Here is a 14,750-nt window from a genome sequence, read left to right as displayed (position 1 = left end):
CATATTGACGGTTCTAAGCGACAGTTTTCCAGTGTCCACAGTACAATCGTTGCAGAAATCTGATTACTGTTCGTTGCCTGTCTAGGGTCAGTATCGTAAAAGTGTCCGTCGCTCTGCATGTGGCAAATTAGTTACTTAGCTAGCTAGCATTTTGACATGGTAGTACGACGTGAGATACCACAGTCAGTTAAGCCAGATGCCTTGGCAGACTGTCTAGCTGGCGCAAAAAAAATCTCATCCCTTGGTTATGAAAGATTTTTCTAACCTTATCGCTGACTGGCTTTCTCAAAATTCCTACATGACTTTCTATTGGCTAAAGCCTGACAGTGAGGGCGCGTTTCAACATAATGGTAGAGACCCGGGCCAATAGAAAGAAAGAGGTCAGCCACCACCTCTCCAAAACAGAGAGGCTCCTCGGGAAAGGCCAATGAGAAGTGCACGGAGGCGGGCCGAGCACCCTCAGGCAAACAGGTTCTTGAGTTGGTAAACAGCATTGACCTCATGGTGTGGACCACACCACTGCAGGGAGACTAAACAGCGTGCGCAGTTTAGCAGTCACTTGCAAATCCGGGTGGTAAGTTTGCATTGTACAATCAGTTTTCAGAAAAGAAACTGGTACACATTTGGAGTGGAACTATCAAATGACAACTAGTCATTGTTTGCTCAATAACACATGTTCAACGCGTGCATGTTGTTATTGAAGCTCAAGTCTTGTAGCCAGTATGGTGGGAAAGCGCAAGATCCTGACCATTTACATTATCCTGTGGCTAAAATAACGCCATGTTAACGTGTTCAGTGTAGTTTGCTAGCTTGCGCTGTGAATGCGGTGTTCGTCGCTACCTATGTAACTGTAACGCGTCGTTTGAGCGAGCTGTGTCAGACTGTTCACTTGTAATGTGGCTGCAAGGATGCATAGTGCTTCTAGTGAGCAAGCTAGCCAGCTCGATAGCAGTCTAATCTTGGCGAATGTTATGGTCGCTGCCAGACGAAGACACTAATCAAATAGCTTGCTGGTTAACTGACTGAAATGGTTTTTCGCTACCACTGCCTGGCACAGATGTTGAATTTCTCTTAGCTATAGCTGCCAGCCAGCTAACTATGTAGTACGGTTAATTAGCGCGTAAGCTAACTAGCTAGACAGTTAGTGGCAGACCTGATCGTAATGGCTATAACTAGCTAGCTACCTAGGTAGATTTCAAAGTAAAAGCTTGTTGCCATACAAGCCAAGCACATACAGTTGACAGGTGCCTTTGGCTTTTCAGTGACACTAGCCAAGGGAAGTAGTTAGCTAGCATGTTATATTGTTGTGCTGGCTTATAGCTTAGAAGGAAGTGGTGCAAATGAACTCTTCCGTTAAAAATCTGATATTGCGAACGTGGTTTAAACAGCGAGTTAGATAGCTCGTTACACGTTTGAACAACAGAAAATTGTATTTGTGTAGCTGATCTCGCTGTCTTGTGGTCACGTGTCATTTGTCATATTCCAGTACAGTATAATTTAAATGCTCAGTTTCATGCAAGTAGAGAGAACCAAGGAGTATTTCTGTGATAGCTAATTACCTGAATAGTTCAAAGCGTTTCAGTTTTATACGTTATAATAACCATATAGCATCGCTAGAAAAACAAGTTCAGTCTGCACAGACGTCCTCTGCAGAATATTTCCATTTTTGTATGTCGTCTGTCTCAAGGACAGAATGATGAGGAGGGTCATCGGAGAACAGAGAAACATTTCACCTGTCGCATAGCCACTATTGACAGCTGTGGAACATGCGGATACCATGCCAGGTTCTCAGTGCATACCAAAAACGCAGACCAAGCACGTGACGATAAAACGGTTGCAATCGTAGCGCGCTGCGGCGCTACTGCAAACTAATGCATGATTGAATTTCAAAAGGCATTGAAAATACGCTCTGTAAGTGCAGCCTCCTGTGGGTCGTCCAATTAGACAAGGTCATATTTTCCCACACATGCTACTGTCTCTGACAGTTTAGGTCACCTTGTATCCCTTCCCGTATCTCTCTCTTTTTGAATGACTGAGGGTAGAAGCTACATCGCACCCTCAATCTTGATTTCAGAAATTCGAAAGGTAAGCCTATTTGTGTATCGAATGCACGCATTATGACATTTATAAATATGTGAAGTTTCCATTTATGTCGCATGTAAGCCATAATGTTGACATTAAGGCAGCAATGTGAAACTGGACTTGTAGCTAGCTGGCTACATTGATCAGACCCTTGAGAAAGGTGTTTCACCTGGATTGCTTCAGTAATATATTTAGCTGTAGCCTGCATATCAGATATAAGCAACAGTGACTCTGTGATACATTCTTTGAGGTTTCATGCTAGTAAATTGTTTACTTGAGTTCTTAAATGTTGTCTGTAAAAAGGGCAGTGACTTAGTTTACCATGTGAGATCTCCAGTCGTAGCTGTAGAAGGGATCTCTCATGTTGAGATGATTGTTAAGAAAGCCAGCTCAAAGAAGGAGTATTGCATGGAGCCATTATGTAAGCACTGATTCCTTTAGCACATTAAAGTACTGGTACATATTTATGATGTCATATTTTGCATATTTTGCAAAGTGTGCTTTTTACTGCTGAATTAGTCAGACAGAACTGATAATTGTAGAATGTTGTTTTTTGGGATGCTCTATGTTAAATTAGTAGTGACAAATGTAAGTAAAGCACTATGTTTAAAATATTACAGAAGCCAGCATTTCCTATATCAGGTGTTGTTTTCATAATTTCACGTTTCATAGTCTCACATGTCTGTGAAAGTGCAGAAGATTTAAGTTTATCCCTCAGTATTTAATGCCTCACAGAAGATGTTCATTGTGTCTCCAAAGATGCATGACAAATAAATGTGTTTAATAAATGTGAAGGTGGCAGGAGCTGTGCAGTTATGCCGCCTGAAGGACCTGATGTTGTCACATGTAAACAGGAAGGGAAGGCGTCTCTGTGATGAATCCTCTGATTGGTTGTTAAGACTCATATGTCTGTTGAGACCCTCATACTCCTTTGGCCACTGGAGGATCTTTGACATTTGGCCTTCTCTGTGCTTGGGATTTCACATCTCCTCTCAAAATGTTCCTGTAACAGACATGACCGCCTTGTCTGAAAACAGGTTTGCAGCAGCAACATAAAAACAGAAGATCATAGTGGTCAAATAAAATACATGTTATAGTTATATTTTTGTGATACGTCTGATTTTCCTCCATCCGCTGTTGTAGGAAAACACATCTCTCAGGTATTGTGGTTTTTTTTTCCTTTTCTGCTCCCTGTAATTTATCTGGGAGGTGATGACATCCTTGTCACTGTGCAGATGAAGGCAGTGCGAAGTTTTCTTGCTCTCAGAAACAGTGGGAAGGTTTGGGCAAAGTTACGGGGTGTTCATTTCATGGGAAAAGACGAGACAGTGCATTTAGAAATATACACATTGCTTGGCCTGAATTGGTAGAATTGTCCTGTATCACTGTGGATTAGGTTGTTCTATATTTGAGCAGAGTTACCACTGGCCTTTAGGTATTGCTACAGAGAAACAGAACAAAAGCAGCCTGCAAACCCAACTATGAAAACAGCAGCCTTTATTATCAAACAGCCACCTTGGAACATTTCTACATGTAATGGTTCTTCCTCGATTGTTGTTCCTCTAAAAAAAAAATCAGGAAGTTGCAACATGCTTCACATAAGTTTTAGCTGCCCAGCAGCCTCTATTTGAAATCATTTTTGAAGAATATGAATCATTTTCATATTTCTACCTGTGCTATAAACTCTGCAGACAGTGTCCAAGTTGTTTGGTGTTGACTGAAAGCTTCAGGTAATTTTTTCCGTACGGTGACTCCTCTTCTTCAGTTTCAGAACAAGGGGTATGATGAGACGCTTTGTGTTTCCCAAAATGTCCTTGCACGCCTTGAATGTAGCTGCGGGCTAACATGTGAGTTGTACTGCCCAGTTGACACTTTTCTTCCCAAGGCTGTGCCCTTCTCTTTGTCCTGTTCAGCCTTTACTTGAGAGTATTTCAGCCTGAAACAAACACCATGTGTTAAAACTGGAGGCGTGTTTAGGCATGCAGCTGCCTACCTCCATAGAGATATGAAATAAACTTCCATACCTCAACAGCACCAACTGTCAGCACTTTGTCACACCCATTTAAAGGGTGCCAAAGGCTGTACTCCTTCAGAACAATATTGGTAGTTTACAGCTGCCATTAACATGAATACATCCAATGGGGACTTGAACTTTTCATTTCATTTTTCATTGTCCTGGGGAATATTAAATAGATTTTTAAAAATGCAACTAGGTGAAGGTCCTTAGGCCTTGCAAGGGTGGATTATAAGTGCTTTACATATGCAGCCAAAGATTCCCAGGGTTTTTCCTCATAGGACCACCCCTGCTCTCTTTGGAGTAAAACAATAATTATGTAGGTGGTTTGTGTTTCCTCTCTGTGTGTGAATTGCTCAGAAGGTAATGCTGTTTACAGAACATCTTATAGATAGTAGAGAGAAGATATGAATAGGTGGAGTGTACACATTTTGTAGTAAATAGTAACAATTCTGTACTCTGATTTCTAACCCACTTTCATTTCGCTTAGTAAAGTTGTGCTTCTGCATAGCACACTCACAGTAATCATCTGCTATGGTAGCTCTCTCTCATTGTACGTGTAGGGAGATGAGCACAGTCGTTGTTACTATGTCCAGATCCCTCCAGGATGGGTCCCTGGGTCTGCAACCCCCATTCTCTCAGTTCATCTGTCTGCCAAGGACGCCCAAGGGCACCGAACAGCTTGTATCTCTGCCCTGACTGCTAAGCAGGGAGGTTGCTGTGCCTCATGTCTTTTATTGAGTTAGGGAGCGAGCGCATGGATCACATAATGGTTCTCACGTGCTGCTGCATCACTGCAAGTCACACCCAGGAAGCACAGGCAACGTGGCTCCCCGTCTCAGTTGGACGGGTGTTCTGATTATTGCGCTCGAGTGGTGCAGACGGAGCTGCAGGCTGCAGCGTCTGTGCTTGATAGTCCGGAGACAAGCCTGGCTCAGGGCTCTCAAGCTGCACGAGCCTGCAGGTCATTTGGGGAGATCGCTCGCATGTGAAGCAGAAAGGGCCGTGCTGCATCGGGTGGAGAAACAGACAGTGGCAACATGGTTGTTCGAAATGTTGCTGTCAGAGTGAGATGACTGTGTTGTGAGATTAGTGGAAAGCTGTAGAAGGCTGACTGCACTTACTTTTGACTGCATTAATTTTTGATACTCTGCTTATCTGCCTGTCTTGTGTTGTATAAAAGAATAATTAAAAGAATAATGAAAAAGGTGCATGTACTCGACAGAAGAGGCTGATACATGGCAGTGTGAGAGCTTGGTGGGTCATACTTTGAATGGGATTCACCCATTACTAAAGTGAAGTCATTTTGGAGAGTAATGTAAGAATAAACCTGTACTTGTCAATAGTAGTGTAGTGAAATTGGTATTGAGGCGTCTCTTTTTTTCTAGTTCAGTGAGCAAACTTTCCCTTCAGGAAAGACACAGTCTCTGAGGGCCTTAAGATGGGCAGGCCATCACCAAATACAAACAGTCCTTCTTTTGATGGTGTTGTAAGGCTTGTTTGTGTCTCTTTTTACAGTGAATGCCCTCATTTCCTCCATGCAGGGAGGTATACTGAAACTGCAGTTCCAGAGAAGCATGCATGATTTTGTTTCTTCTTTAGTTTTCTTTTCTTTGTTGGTTTGCTTCACTAAAGACCCACCTCTCAAAATTTTTGACATAAGACACACCCTTTTGTAATTTGACTGTAGTCTGGCCATTATTGGTCATGTAAAGTGTGCGAATTAGAATCACGAATGTGGTCCTTACAAGTTTTCTTAAGAATAATCTCCATGGCTGATTTGGACATCATAACAATATTTTTTCCAATACAACAAGTGAACAGGCCTCTGTAGCATGTTTGAGTGCACTCTCTTCATTTGAAAGTTAATTTTCTGGATAATGTGGCTTTGCTTGTCACCTCCTCTGACATTATCATTTCCACAATTCAGCTGTGTCTCCTTAAATGAGCACACTTCACACACAATAAACCACAAAAGGCAGAATCGCTGTGCTGTTGACAAGGCCTGCCTCACAGCGAACCCATCTGTATGATGAAGGAAACTGGCAAACTCATATTCATACTCATATTCTGGCTGACTGTGCAACCTGATTCACCAGTCCTACCACCTGCTGTCCGGCAGGAACTGGTTAAATGCAGGGTGTTTACTTCCTACTCTCAGTGTGAAAACAGATTTAACCTTTTATGGAGCGTCTTTGGTGGAACGAGGCACAAAGACAGCACTGTTTTCCCTCTGCCAGGTTGTGGTGAGTTGTTGATCTGCAGAGCTGAGTGGATAGTTGGCTGTGAGCCTGAGTGCAAACTGTAGAGCCAGTAGGCTTGGACCAATAGGCTTGACCTTTCTGTTTATGCATTTTCTCTGGACCAATAGGCTTGACCTTTCTGTTTATGCATTTTCTCTGGACCAATAGGGTTGTCCTTTCTGTTTATATATTTCGTCAGGACTAACAGTGTGGCCTTTTAATGTATGCTGGATATTTCCTTTCGCATTGTCCCATTGTGAACTGTAGAAGTATTGTCCATCCTAGTAAGCTATTATTTTATGCCTGTTCTTTTATTTTTTTATATTTCAATGAATAACAATTATTTGGCTCCAGTGCAAAAGCTCTGCAAGATAATATCAAAGTACAAATATTAGCTCCAGCAACATTTCCTTATTGCTCTCCTGATTAAAAGCTTTGATTTCCATGCTCTGGTGCCCAGCACTTAATGATCTTTAAACGAATGGTGAAAAACAGCCGATGAATGACATTGGATCTTTGGCATTGCTGCTTGCGCATACAGTTAGTGAAGACCCTTTTCTGTGAATACAATAAATTTTTATGATAAATATGACTTTCTATTATGTGCAATCAGATTTATTACCACGGTTGTATTCTTTCCTAATGCCTTTGTGTTCTGACTGGAGTGAAGCCAGTCAGGCTGTAAAGCAAAGCTTAGGTCAGTAAGAAAGGCTCGTGTTTTCACATATAGTGCAACCATGCCCAGATTTACAGAGGGATTTTCCATAGGGTAGTGTCAGTACAAACTATCAGTGTTGCTCTTGAGTGCTTGGGAAGTGGGGTTGTAAAAACAGCACAAACATGTGCATAGTGTGTTGTTTTTACAATCAGGTTTCTCTCTGCTCAGCTCTGGCCCTGTGTGTCTCTAATGCTAAGATTTTGCAAACCTGGAGACTTGAGTTGCATATGCCAGCGGTGACCTGTCCCTGTCTCTGGGTTGCACGCAGGTGTGAAAGAGAGCCATCATGGCGGGTGACATGATGCTGCTGATGAGGGGCCTGGCCAAGCTGAGCCAGGCCGTGATGGAGACCCAGGCCCAAGTGCTGCGGACCGGGGGAGCCCAGGCCGTGGTCCAGGGCATGCAGATGACCGCCGAGCAGGGACTCAGTGCTGCCATGCAAAAGGTGCAGGTGAGTCCAGGTGTACAGGTCCCCCCCAGGGCTCATGGTGGGTTGTGTCTTGTGGATCGGGTCTTTATGCAGCCGCATCACTGCATCAAGTCAATCTGTGTATAAAAAAGCTGCAGTTTTCACTGGATTCTGTTATTAAGACCAGAGGAAGAATTCTCACCTTTAACCAAGTTGCCTCTCTTTTTGAATGCATTCCACGCAGTGTTTAACGCATCATCTTTGATGAAAGCACAAGCATACCAGATTTTAATTCTACCAAAATTATCTCTTACAGAACACTATAACAAAGACTTGTGGTTAGTGTTTTACCCAGTCTAAACACCTGTCTTCAAAAAAATGATAGGTTCCCCTAAAAGGGAAAAAGGATGGCTCATCGGAGTCAAATGGACACACAAGAGAGTCCACGTACTTATCATTATGTGGTGCCCAGAATCTGGTTCAAAATTACCTTTTGAAATGAGGTTTCCATCCTTGTGGAATTGCTGTTTGATGTTTGCATCAGGAGTAGAGGATGGGAGAGGAATTGTCATTCCATTAAAATGCTGGTGCGTATGTGAACACAACCCAAGAGTATAAGTGTCATTTTCCACTGCTCTGGTCTCAGTGAGGGTAGTCACTTCAATGATGCCTTGTCAATGCCCTCCTTTGTGGTCTGACATTTACATAACAAAAGGGCTTCAGTATTGAATTCCAGCTATTCTTCATCAAGTTACATCAATTGTCTCTGGACAGCGATATAGTCATAGAACTATTTTGAACTGTAATCAGGGTCAGGTTACTATCTGTAAAGCTGGCTGCTTTGTACCCTCAGAACATATGCTGTGTGGTGCCAGGCTTTGTAGCGACCCATAGAGTCAAAAGGACTCGAAATTTTACACAGGACATGTGACTGAGAGGTTGTTGGTTCAGTTCCCATTTGGGGCACTGCACATGCAAAGTTCGTAACAGTAAATTGTTTCAATAGAAAATTTAAGTCACTCTATTTAAGGGCATCCTCTGAGCAATTACTGTGCAAAGTAAATCAGAATCAGACACAATGCATACTGTGCAAAGTAAATCAGAATCAGACACAATGCATACTGTGCAAAGTAAGTGTTTATCATGTCACCTCAAGCCCTTGTTCATTTCCTGTCCCTGTTTGTTTCAGGAGGTCAGTGGCCAGCAGCAGAATATCTCAGATTTAGGACCAGATGCAGACTCTCGGTATGATTTTTCTGGTGCTGAGGAGAACAAAGATGATGAGTCTTTGAGGGACAGTGGCTTCTCACCGAAGCAGGCCGAAACTGAGGATGTCAGGACACACGGCAGTGTCTCTGGGAAGTCTGGCAGCAAGCTGTTTGAGGGATATCAGGACCCAAGCAGGCAGTTCTCTGGACAGATCCGTTCATATCACCAGGACCACTCATCGGTCAGCGGTCTCACGGCTGAGGACATTGAGAAAGCCAGGCAGGCTAAGAGGAACGAGTCCAAACCACACAAGCAGATGGTACCCCTCTCTCACCATCAATATGCATGTTTTAGAAATATTAGGAAACTTCACACCTGTTGTCATGTGGTATAATGTTTTTGTGTGAAAACTGGAAAAAGATATTTGGATATATATGGATATTTTTCTTGAATGTATTGTGTACAGTCACACTTGGTAAAATGGTATGAGTGAAATGTAAGGTAGCGTGGGTACAATACAAAAATGTCCTGGGCCTTTTGGTAAACAAGACATTATATAAGACACTTCCACTTGAGACCGCATGTATATAATGTAAAACATGCCAAGACTTCAGCATGACATTCCAGCTTTCGCTGGGCATACCGCATCCAAATGTTATGGCAGGGTTAAGAGTCTTAAAGGTTGCATGGTATTGAACTATTCAAGTAAATAACTTAACATTCAACACAACACAACATTCCCGCCATATATTTTGTTTGAAAGAGTTTGTCACAGCTCAGTATTAAGATGCTAAGGTGCTGCTAAACTCTAGTAATGGGTCTTGCACAGCAGTGTTGCCACAGCCAAGCTACAAACCCCTGGGAATAGTCGTCTGTGACTAATATTGCCAGCTCTGTCTTCTCTCCTTTTTCTTTTGCTTTTAGCTTAGCGAGAGGGCACGAGAGCGAAAGGTGCCTGTCACACGGCTGGGGAGACTGGCAAACTTTGGAGGTAAGATTGGCTTCATTGTGTTTTTTTTTTTACAGTGATGTGACATTTTCAAGATGGCCATTTAGAGTATCTTATTATGGAGTCTGCTCTCTTAGCTCAAAATGTCAAAGTACGATGGCTACTTTCTTTTGATATTTTCCCAAATGTTTCATAAGTAGAGTTGGTAATCATTAAGAAATAATGTTCACCTGGCAAGATGAGTCAGCCCTGTTGCATTTTCACAGTAAACAGAGTGAGTTGTTTTAATTAATGGTGTACATATGTTTTCAATGTGTTATAGTATTACAGATTTAGTATTAGAGTATAGGTAGATAGAGTATTATGATCATAATATTACAGAACATAGGGACATGGGGCGGCAGTGTAGCATAGTGGTTAAGGAGCAGGACTCTTAACCGAAAGGGACATTGCTGTTGTACCCTTGGGCAACCCGTACTTGTCTCAGTAAATATCCAGCTGTATAAATGGATAACATTGTAAGGAACTGTAACCTATGTAAGTCGCTTTGGATAAAAGCATCTGCCAAATGAATAAATGTAAAATGTAAATGTAAAAGTGTATTTGGAGTGTATTTAAATGAAATGCCAAAGACAGCAGATCAGCATTGTTTTCTGAATCAGTCTCAGTCTGTGGTCTTCAGTTTGCATCTTCTCACTTCTGTGAAAGCGACGGCTCAGCCCACGTAAGGCGTCAAAGGCAAATATTATGAGAGAGTGAAGATGACCTTCGCGCTTATGTAACTGAAGCTGTCCTTCCACCAGCCGCACCAAGCGTGTGGCCAAAAAAAGCCGGGTGGGGGGCAGGGGGGGTCATGTCTGTTGCAAGGTCACAGGTCAATATCTGAGCCGCTGTCTGTGCTGTGGATGCACAGACTAGTGTAAAGGTCCTCAGATGAATTCTGCTTACTGGGGGATTTCTGCAGAACAAGCCTTTTGCCTTAATTGCTGCTCACCGTGATGCACTTCCACGACCCAAATGAACCTGGGTGCTGTGGCTGTGGCGGTGAAAGGTCAGGGATCGTCCAGGTCCAGTTGAGGCGGCAGGAGCAGATTGAAGCCTCGAGGTTAATATGCACTTTAACCCATCATAGTGCAGGACTACTGCTTGCTTGGATTACCTCATGGCACGTAGCCAGTCTGCAGATGACTTGCATCTGTTCCATTGGAAGGGAACTCATCTCTTTTGAATTTGTCTTAGTAATTAGTTAACATCATCATTTTGTGTTAGGTTCAAAAGGCTTGAGTCTTACCAAAGCAGGTATTTATAGAAATGTGTGATGTAGCTAATGTCTTTTCGCTTGGCAGGGTGCTGTGCTGATATAACTGGTGCTGTGCTGGGTGTTTTGAGTTGAGATGATACACAGAGTTGCTGTCTTGGGGGGAAATGCGGGCACTATCACCTTAGTCTTCCATGGCTTTGCTCTGAGAGCCTCTCTGGGAGAGTCTCCAACAGGACAGGATATGTGGAATGGCCTGTTCTTTTTCCATTCAGACTCAGTATCCAAAGGGGCTTAATAGTGATACCTTGGCCAGAGATGAGCTGACCTCAAAAACCAAGATGCATGGTTTCGCCAGGCAGTCTGTCGACAGCGTGCTGCACATTTTTGTTGCTGTTTGGGGGGTTATCAGATCTATGTGCACTCACACACACACAGGAGCACCTGTTTGATGTGGAAACTTTCAGCAGCGTGGCAGGTTGTATATGTTACAGCTACAAGGTCAGCACTCTTGGAGGTTTTTGCTGAGTCCTGTGGTGCATCATGGGAGATGGGTTTGTGTTCTGCAGGGAGCTGTTGACAGGCTACTCTGTGCTGCAGCTGGGCTCATGGCAGGGGGCAGGGGTGGGTATGGGGTATGACAGGGGGCTCTACGAGGGCTAAGTGATGTTGACTCCAGTTGACACCTGCGTGTGTTGTCAGGAATGGTGTCCACACTCATCCTCCATCAGAAGAGGGTCTTTTTGCATGGAGCAGCCAGTGAAAACTGCTGCCCTATGGATTATTGCACAAAGATTGAGTTCTCAACTATATATATATATATATATATATATATATATATACATATAATGTGTTTAAGCACATGAGTGTTCATGGTGTATTCCAAGATTAATGTTTCTCCCTACTTATTATCACCATGGGATATGGGTCCTTTTGATTGGCAGTCATACATAAACAAATGACAAGCTTTTGTTTAATTGTTTGTTTACAATATACTTTCACTGTACATGTATACGCTTGGCTGTTCTTTCCTCTGCCACCATACGGGTCCTCCATTGTAAAAGATGCTTACTAAACCATAATTCTATCGAGTTCACCCTCTGCTAAAAAATCCTGGATGAAAATATCCTGCATGCCAGCTGTAGGTGTGTAATGTGAAATGTTGGCCTATCTTTTTTTAAACATTGCCAAGCACCATGCCTGGGCAGTCAAGGAATCGGCAAACAACAGATTCATCATATTAAAAAGCATCTCCCTGCTCTGTTCCGAGCATGCCCTATAAGCGTCCCGGCTTGTTTAATTTGGAAGATGCTGCTCCCTGTTTTTGTAACGTGATATCAGCACAAGCGGATTGGGAGGAATGGCAGCCCCGGCCTTTGTCCTAACTTGGTTGTGTTTTGATAACTGACAGCCACAGGCATGTTGGGTTAAAGAGAGGCTGATGAGGCAGCAATCTGGTGAAGTGGTAAGGAGCAGGTTACTGGTTCAGTTCCAAGATGGGCCACTGCTACTCTGCCCTTGGGTGAAGTACTTGAGCTGAATTGCCTCAGTAAATATCAAGGAGTATAAATGTAAAACATGTGAAAAGTGTGAGCTATGTAAGTTACTGTAGAGTCTCTGCTGAACGCATGTCATGTAATGATATCCTCCATAGTCAGCTGAGTATTATTACATTCTGGTATGCATTGTTATGCAATATTATGCAAGGGTATGCATTATTACATGTCATTGCAATCAAAGCAGGTCAGCCACCTGCCAATGTATAGTGACTGTGTATATCACAATGAGAATTTAAACTGGCCTGATCAGTTTGTGCTGTGCGTGGTTATTTTTATATCTTAGTAGGACATGTTTGCAGTGTTTATTTGAATTTTTTTCTTTAATTATTTATGCATTTCTTTGTTACTAATTCAGGATGTCATTACAGAGCATTAGTAGAAAATATTAAGGAGGCAGGACAAACATAAATGCATGGCTTAACAAATAACCCTATATAACCTGGCACAATAATTTCTTCACGTCAGAGGTCAGGGATGATAATTACATCTAATGGAAGGCGCTGATTAATGTGGTGGATAGACACTCTGTAGAAAACACATGTACCATGTACCGTTTCAGTTAGAAGACTCTTTATGTGAGCTGTACCAAGCTCTCCTCGTTTGTGTCAAGAGCTTGAGAGCTGTTGTTGAGGTGTGATTGGGATGTTTTCGCCTAGTAAATGTCTGTTGAGGGTCCAGCTGCATGCTCTAATGTAGGCGCTGGAGTGTACGTAAACAAGAACCAGCATGTTAATCATTGGCAAGGGGTGACCTAGAATTCGGGCGGGATTGGTGTTAAAGGGACAGATGCGATAGTGCCCACTTGCTTTGTGTGCTTATTAAAGGTCAGTGTTTCAGAAAGGTCAGCACTGCCAAAAAACACCTCAGTGTTCGTCTGTGGTATCTCTCTCCAGTCCACTCCGCTGCCAGGAGTCTGACAGGAAAGAAAGTCCTCATCGGCTCATGCATGTTATATTTATAAATCCATTGCAATCCGCAGTGTGTTATGTAACCTGAGTCATTGCATAACCATGCAGTGGTGGAGGATTCTTTTTTGTTGTGACTTTTTTTCTTTTGTAACTGAAAGTGTGCACACACACATTGTGTTAAGCATCAAACGCTGAATTAGGAGCATGTCTCCTTATAGATATATACATTGTATACATATATATGTATGTATATACACACAATGATGTTTAACTCTTTATTTCTTGTACATTGAAAACCCTAGCAAACCTTGATTTCCAAAGTCATACTCCACAACTAAGGTCATTGCCAGGGCTTTAGTTCTTCCAGGAAGCTGTTTCAGCATTGCACTGTCTCTTTTTTATTGGAATTTCCTTTACAAACAGCTACACCTACCCCAAACCACACACTGAAAAGGTAAGCTTGATGAAAGATCTGCACAAGTGCTTTCATTGTGTGGGTTGTGGTAGGTGTGGCTGTCTGCTGGCCTGTATCCTCATAGCTGAAAAATGGAGCTGTTGCATTGTGGGTGATGTTCACGTAAAGAGACGGATCAGGGTTACCAAAGGATTGTTATTCGCAGTGGTGTTGGGACATGCATAACCTGAACTGGCGGATTCAGCGCTGTTTGCTCTTGAGGTGATTGTGCAGGAGTGAGTGCTGCACTGGCGCCCTGTATTTGGAAGGCCAGAGGGAGCTGGAGAGTGGTTGGGAGGTAAGCTGGAGGTGCGCAATATTGCTTGCTAAGTGTATCATGTTTTTTTTTGTCCTGCAGGTCTGGCTGTGGGGCTGGGCATCGGGGCCCTGGCAGAGGTGGCCAAGAAGAGCCTGAGAGCAGAGGATAGGAATGGTGAGATTTGGGGGGTGGGGTGGGAGGGGAGTACCCTGCGATTTCACTACAGGCCGTGCCACCCAGGGCAGTTACATGAGGACGTGTGTTCAACAGGACATACAGCCATTTGGAGGTCTGCATTATACAGTGGGGCTAACTGTCACCTTCACTGGCTTTGTATCATAAAGCTGCAGTCACTACAAGCGTGAAAATTACATTTGTGCATGTTAAATTATCATTGTAGTGTACTGTAAACTGCTGATACTTGAGGAGGAAAAAAGCCCTGTTATGTACTTGTGTGAATTATACATAAATGTGATGTACTTCCTAGTTAAGTTAAAATCCTGTATATATGTAACTGTATAGAGTAGTTATTGACCACAACAGACTGAAGATGACAGTATTTTAAACATAACCATGCACTGAAATTTGTGTAGCTTTATGCAGTACTTGCAGCAAAATAAAATTCATTGTGAGTGTCACAACAAGACTCATGTCTTGTTTCTATGGTTGAAATGGCCTTAATGAAATT

General features: G+C 42.8%; 1 protein-coding gene across 1 annotated transcript in view; it reads left to right on the top strand.

Moving 5' to 3' along the window:
- Positions 1 to 498: 498 nt before the first annotated feature.
- The window catches only part of coq8aa (coenzyme Q8A, genome duplicate a), a 28,787-nt gene continuing 14,535 nt past the window's right edge, over positions 499 to 14,750 (top strand). The window contains exons 1-5 of the mRNA XM_036550402.1: positions 499 to 574; positions 7,326 to 7,508; positions 8,656 to 8,994; positions 9,600 to 9,666; positions 14,162 to 14,236. Of these exons, the coding sequence (XP_036406295.1) occupies positions 7,344 to 7,508; positions 8,656 to 8,994; positions 9,600 to 9,666; positions 14,162 to 14,236 (646 nt within the window). The 5' untranslated portion in view covers positions 499 to 574; positions 7,326 to 7,343. The remainder of the gene's footprint in view (positions 575 to 7,325; positions 7,509 to 8,655; positions 8,995 to 9,599; positions 9,667 to 14,161; positions 14,237 to 14,750) is intronic.

Source organism: Megalops cyprinoides, chromosome 17, assembly GCF_013368585.1.
Source record: "Megalops cyprinoides isolate fMegCyp1 chromosome 17, fMegCyp1.pri, whole genome shotgun sequence".
Lineage (NCBI taxonomy): Eukaryota > Metazoa > Chordata > Actinopteri > Elopiformes > Megalopidae > Megalops > Megalops cyprinoides.
Note: the sequence above shows the minus strand (reverse complement) of the source record. Positions and strands in the feature narration are given on the sequence as shown.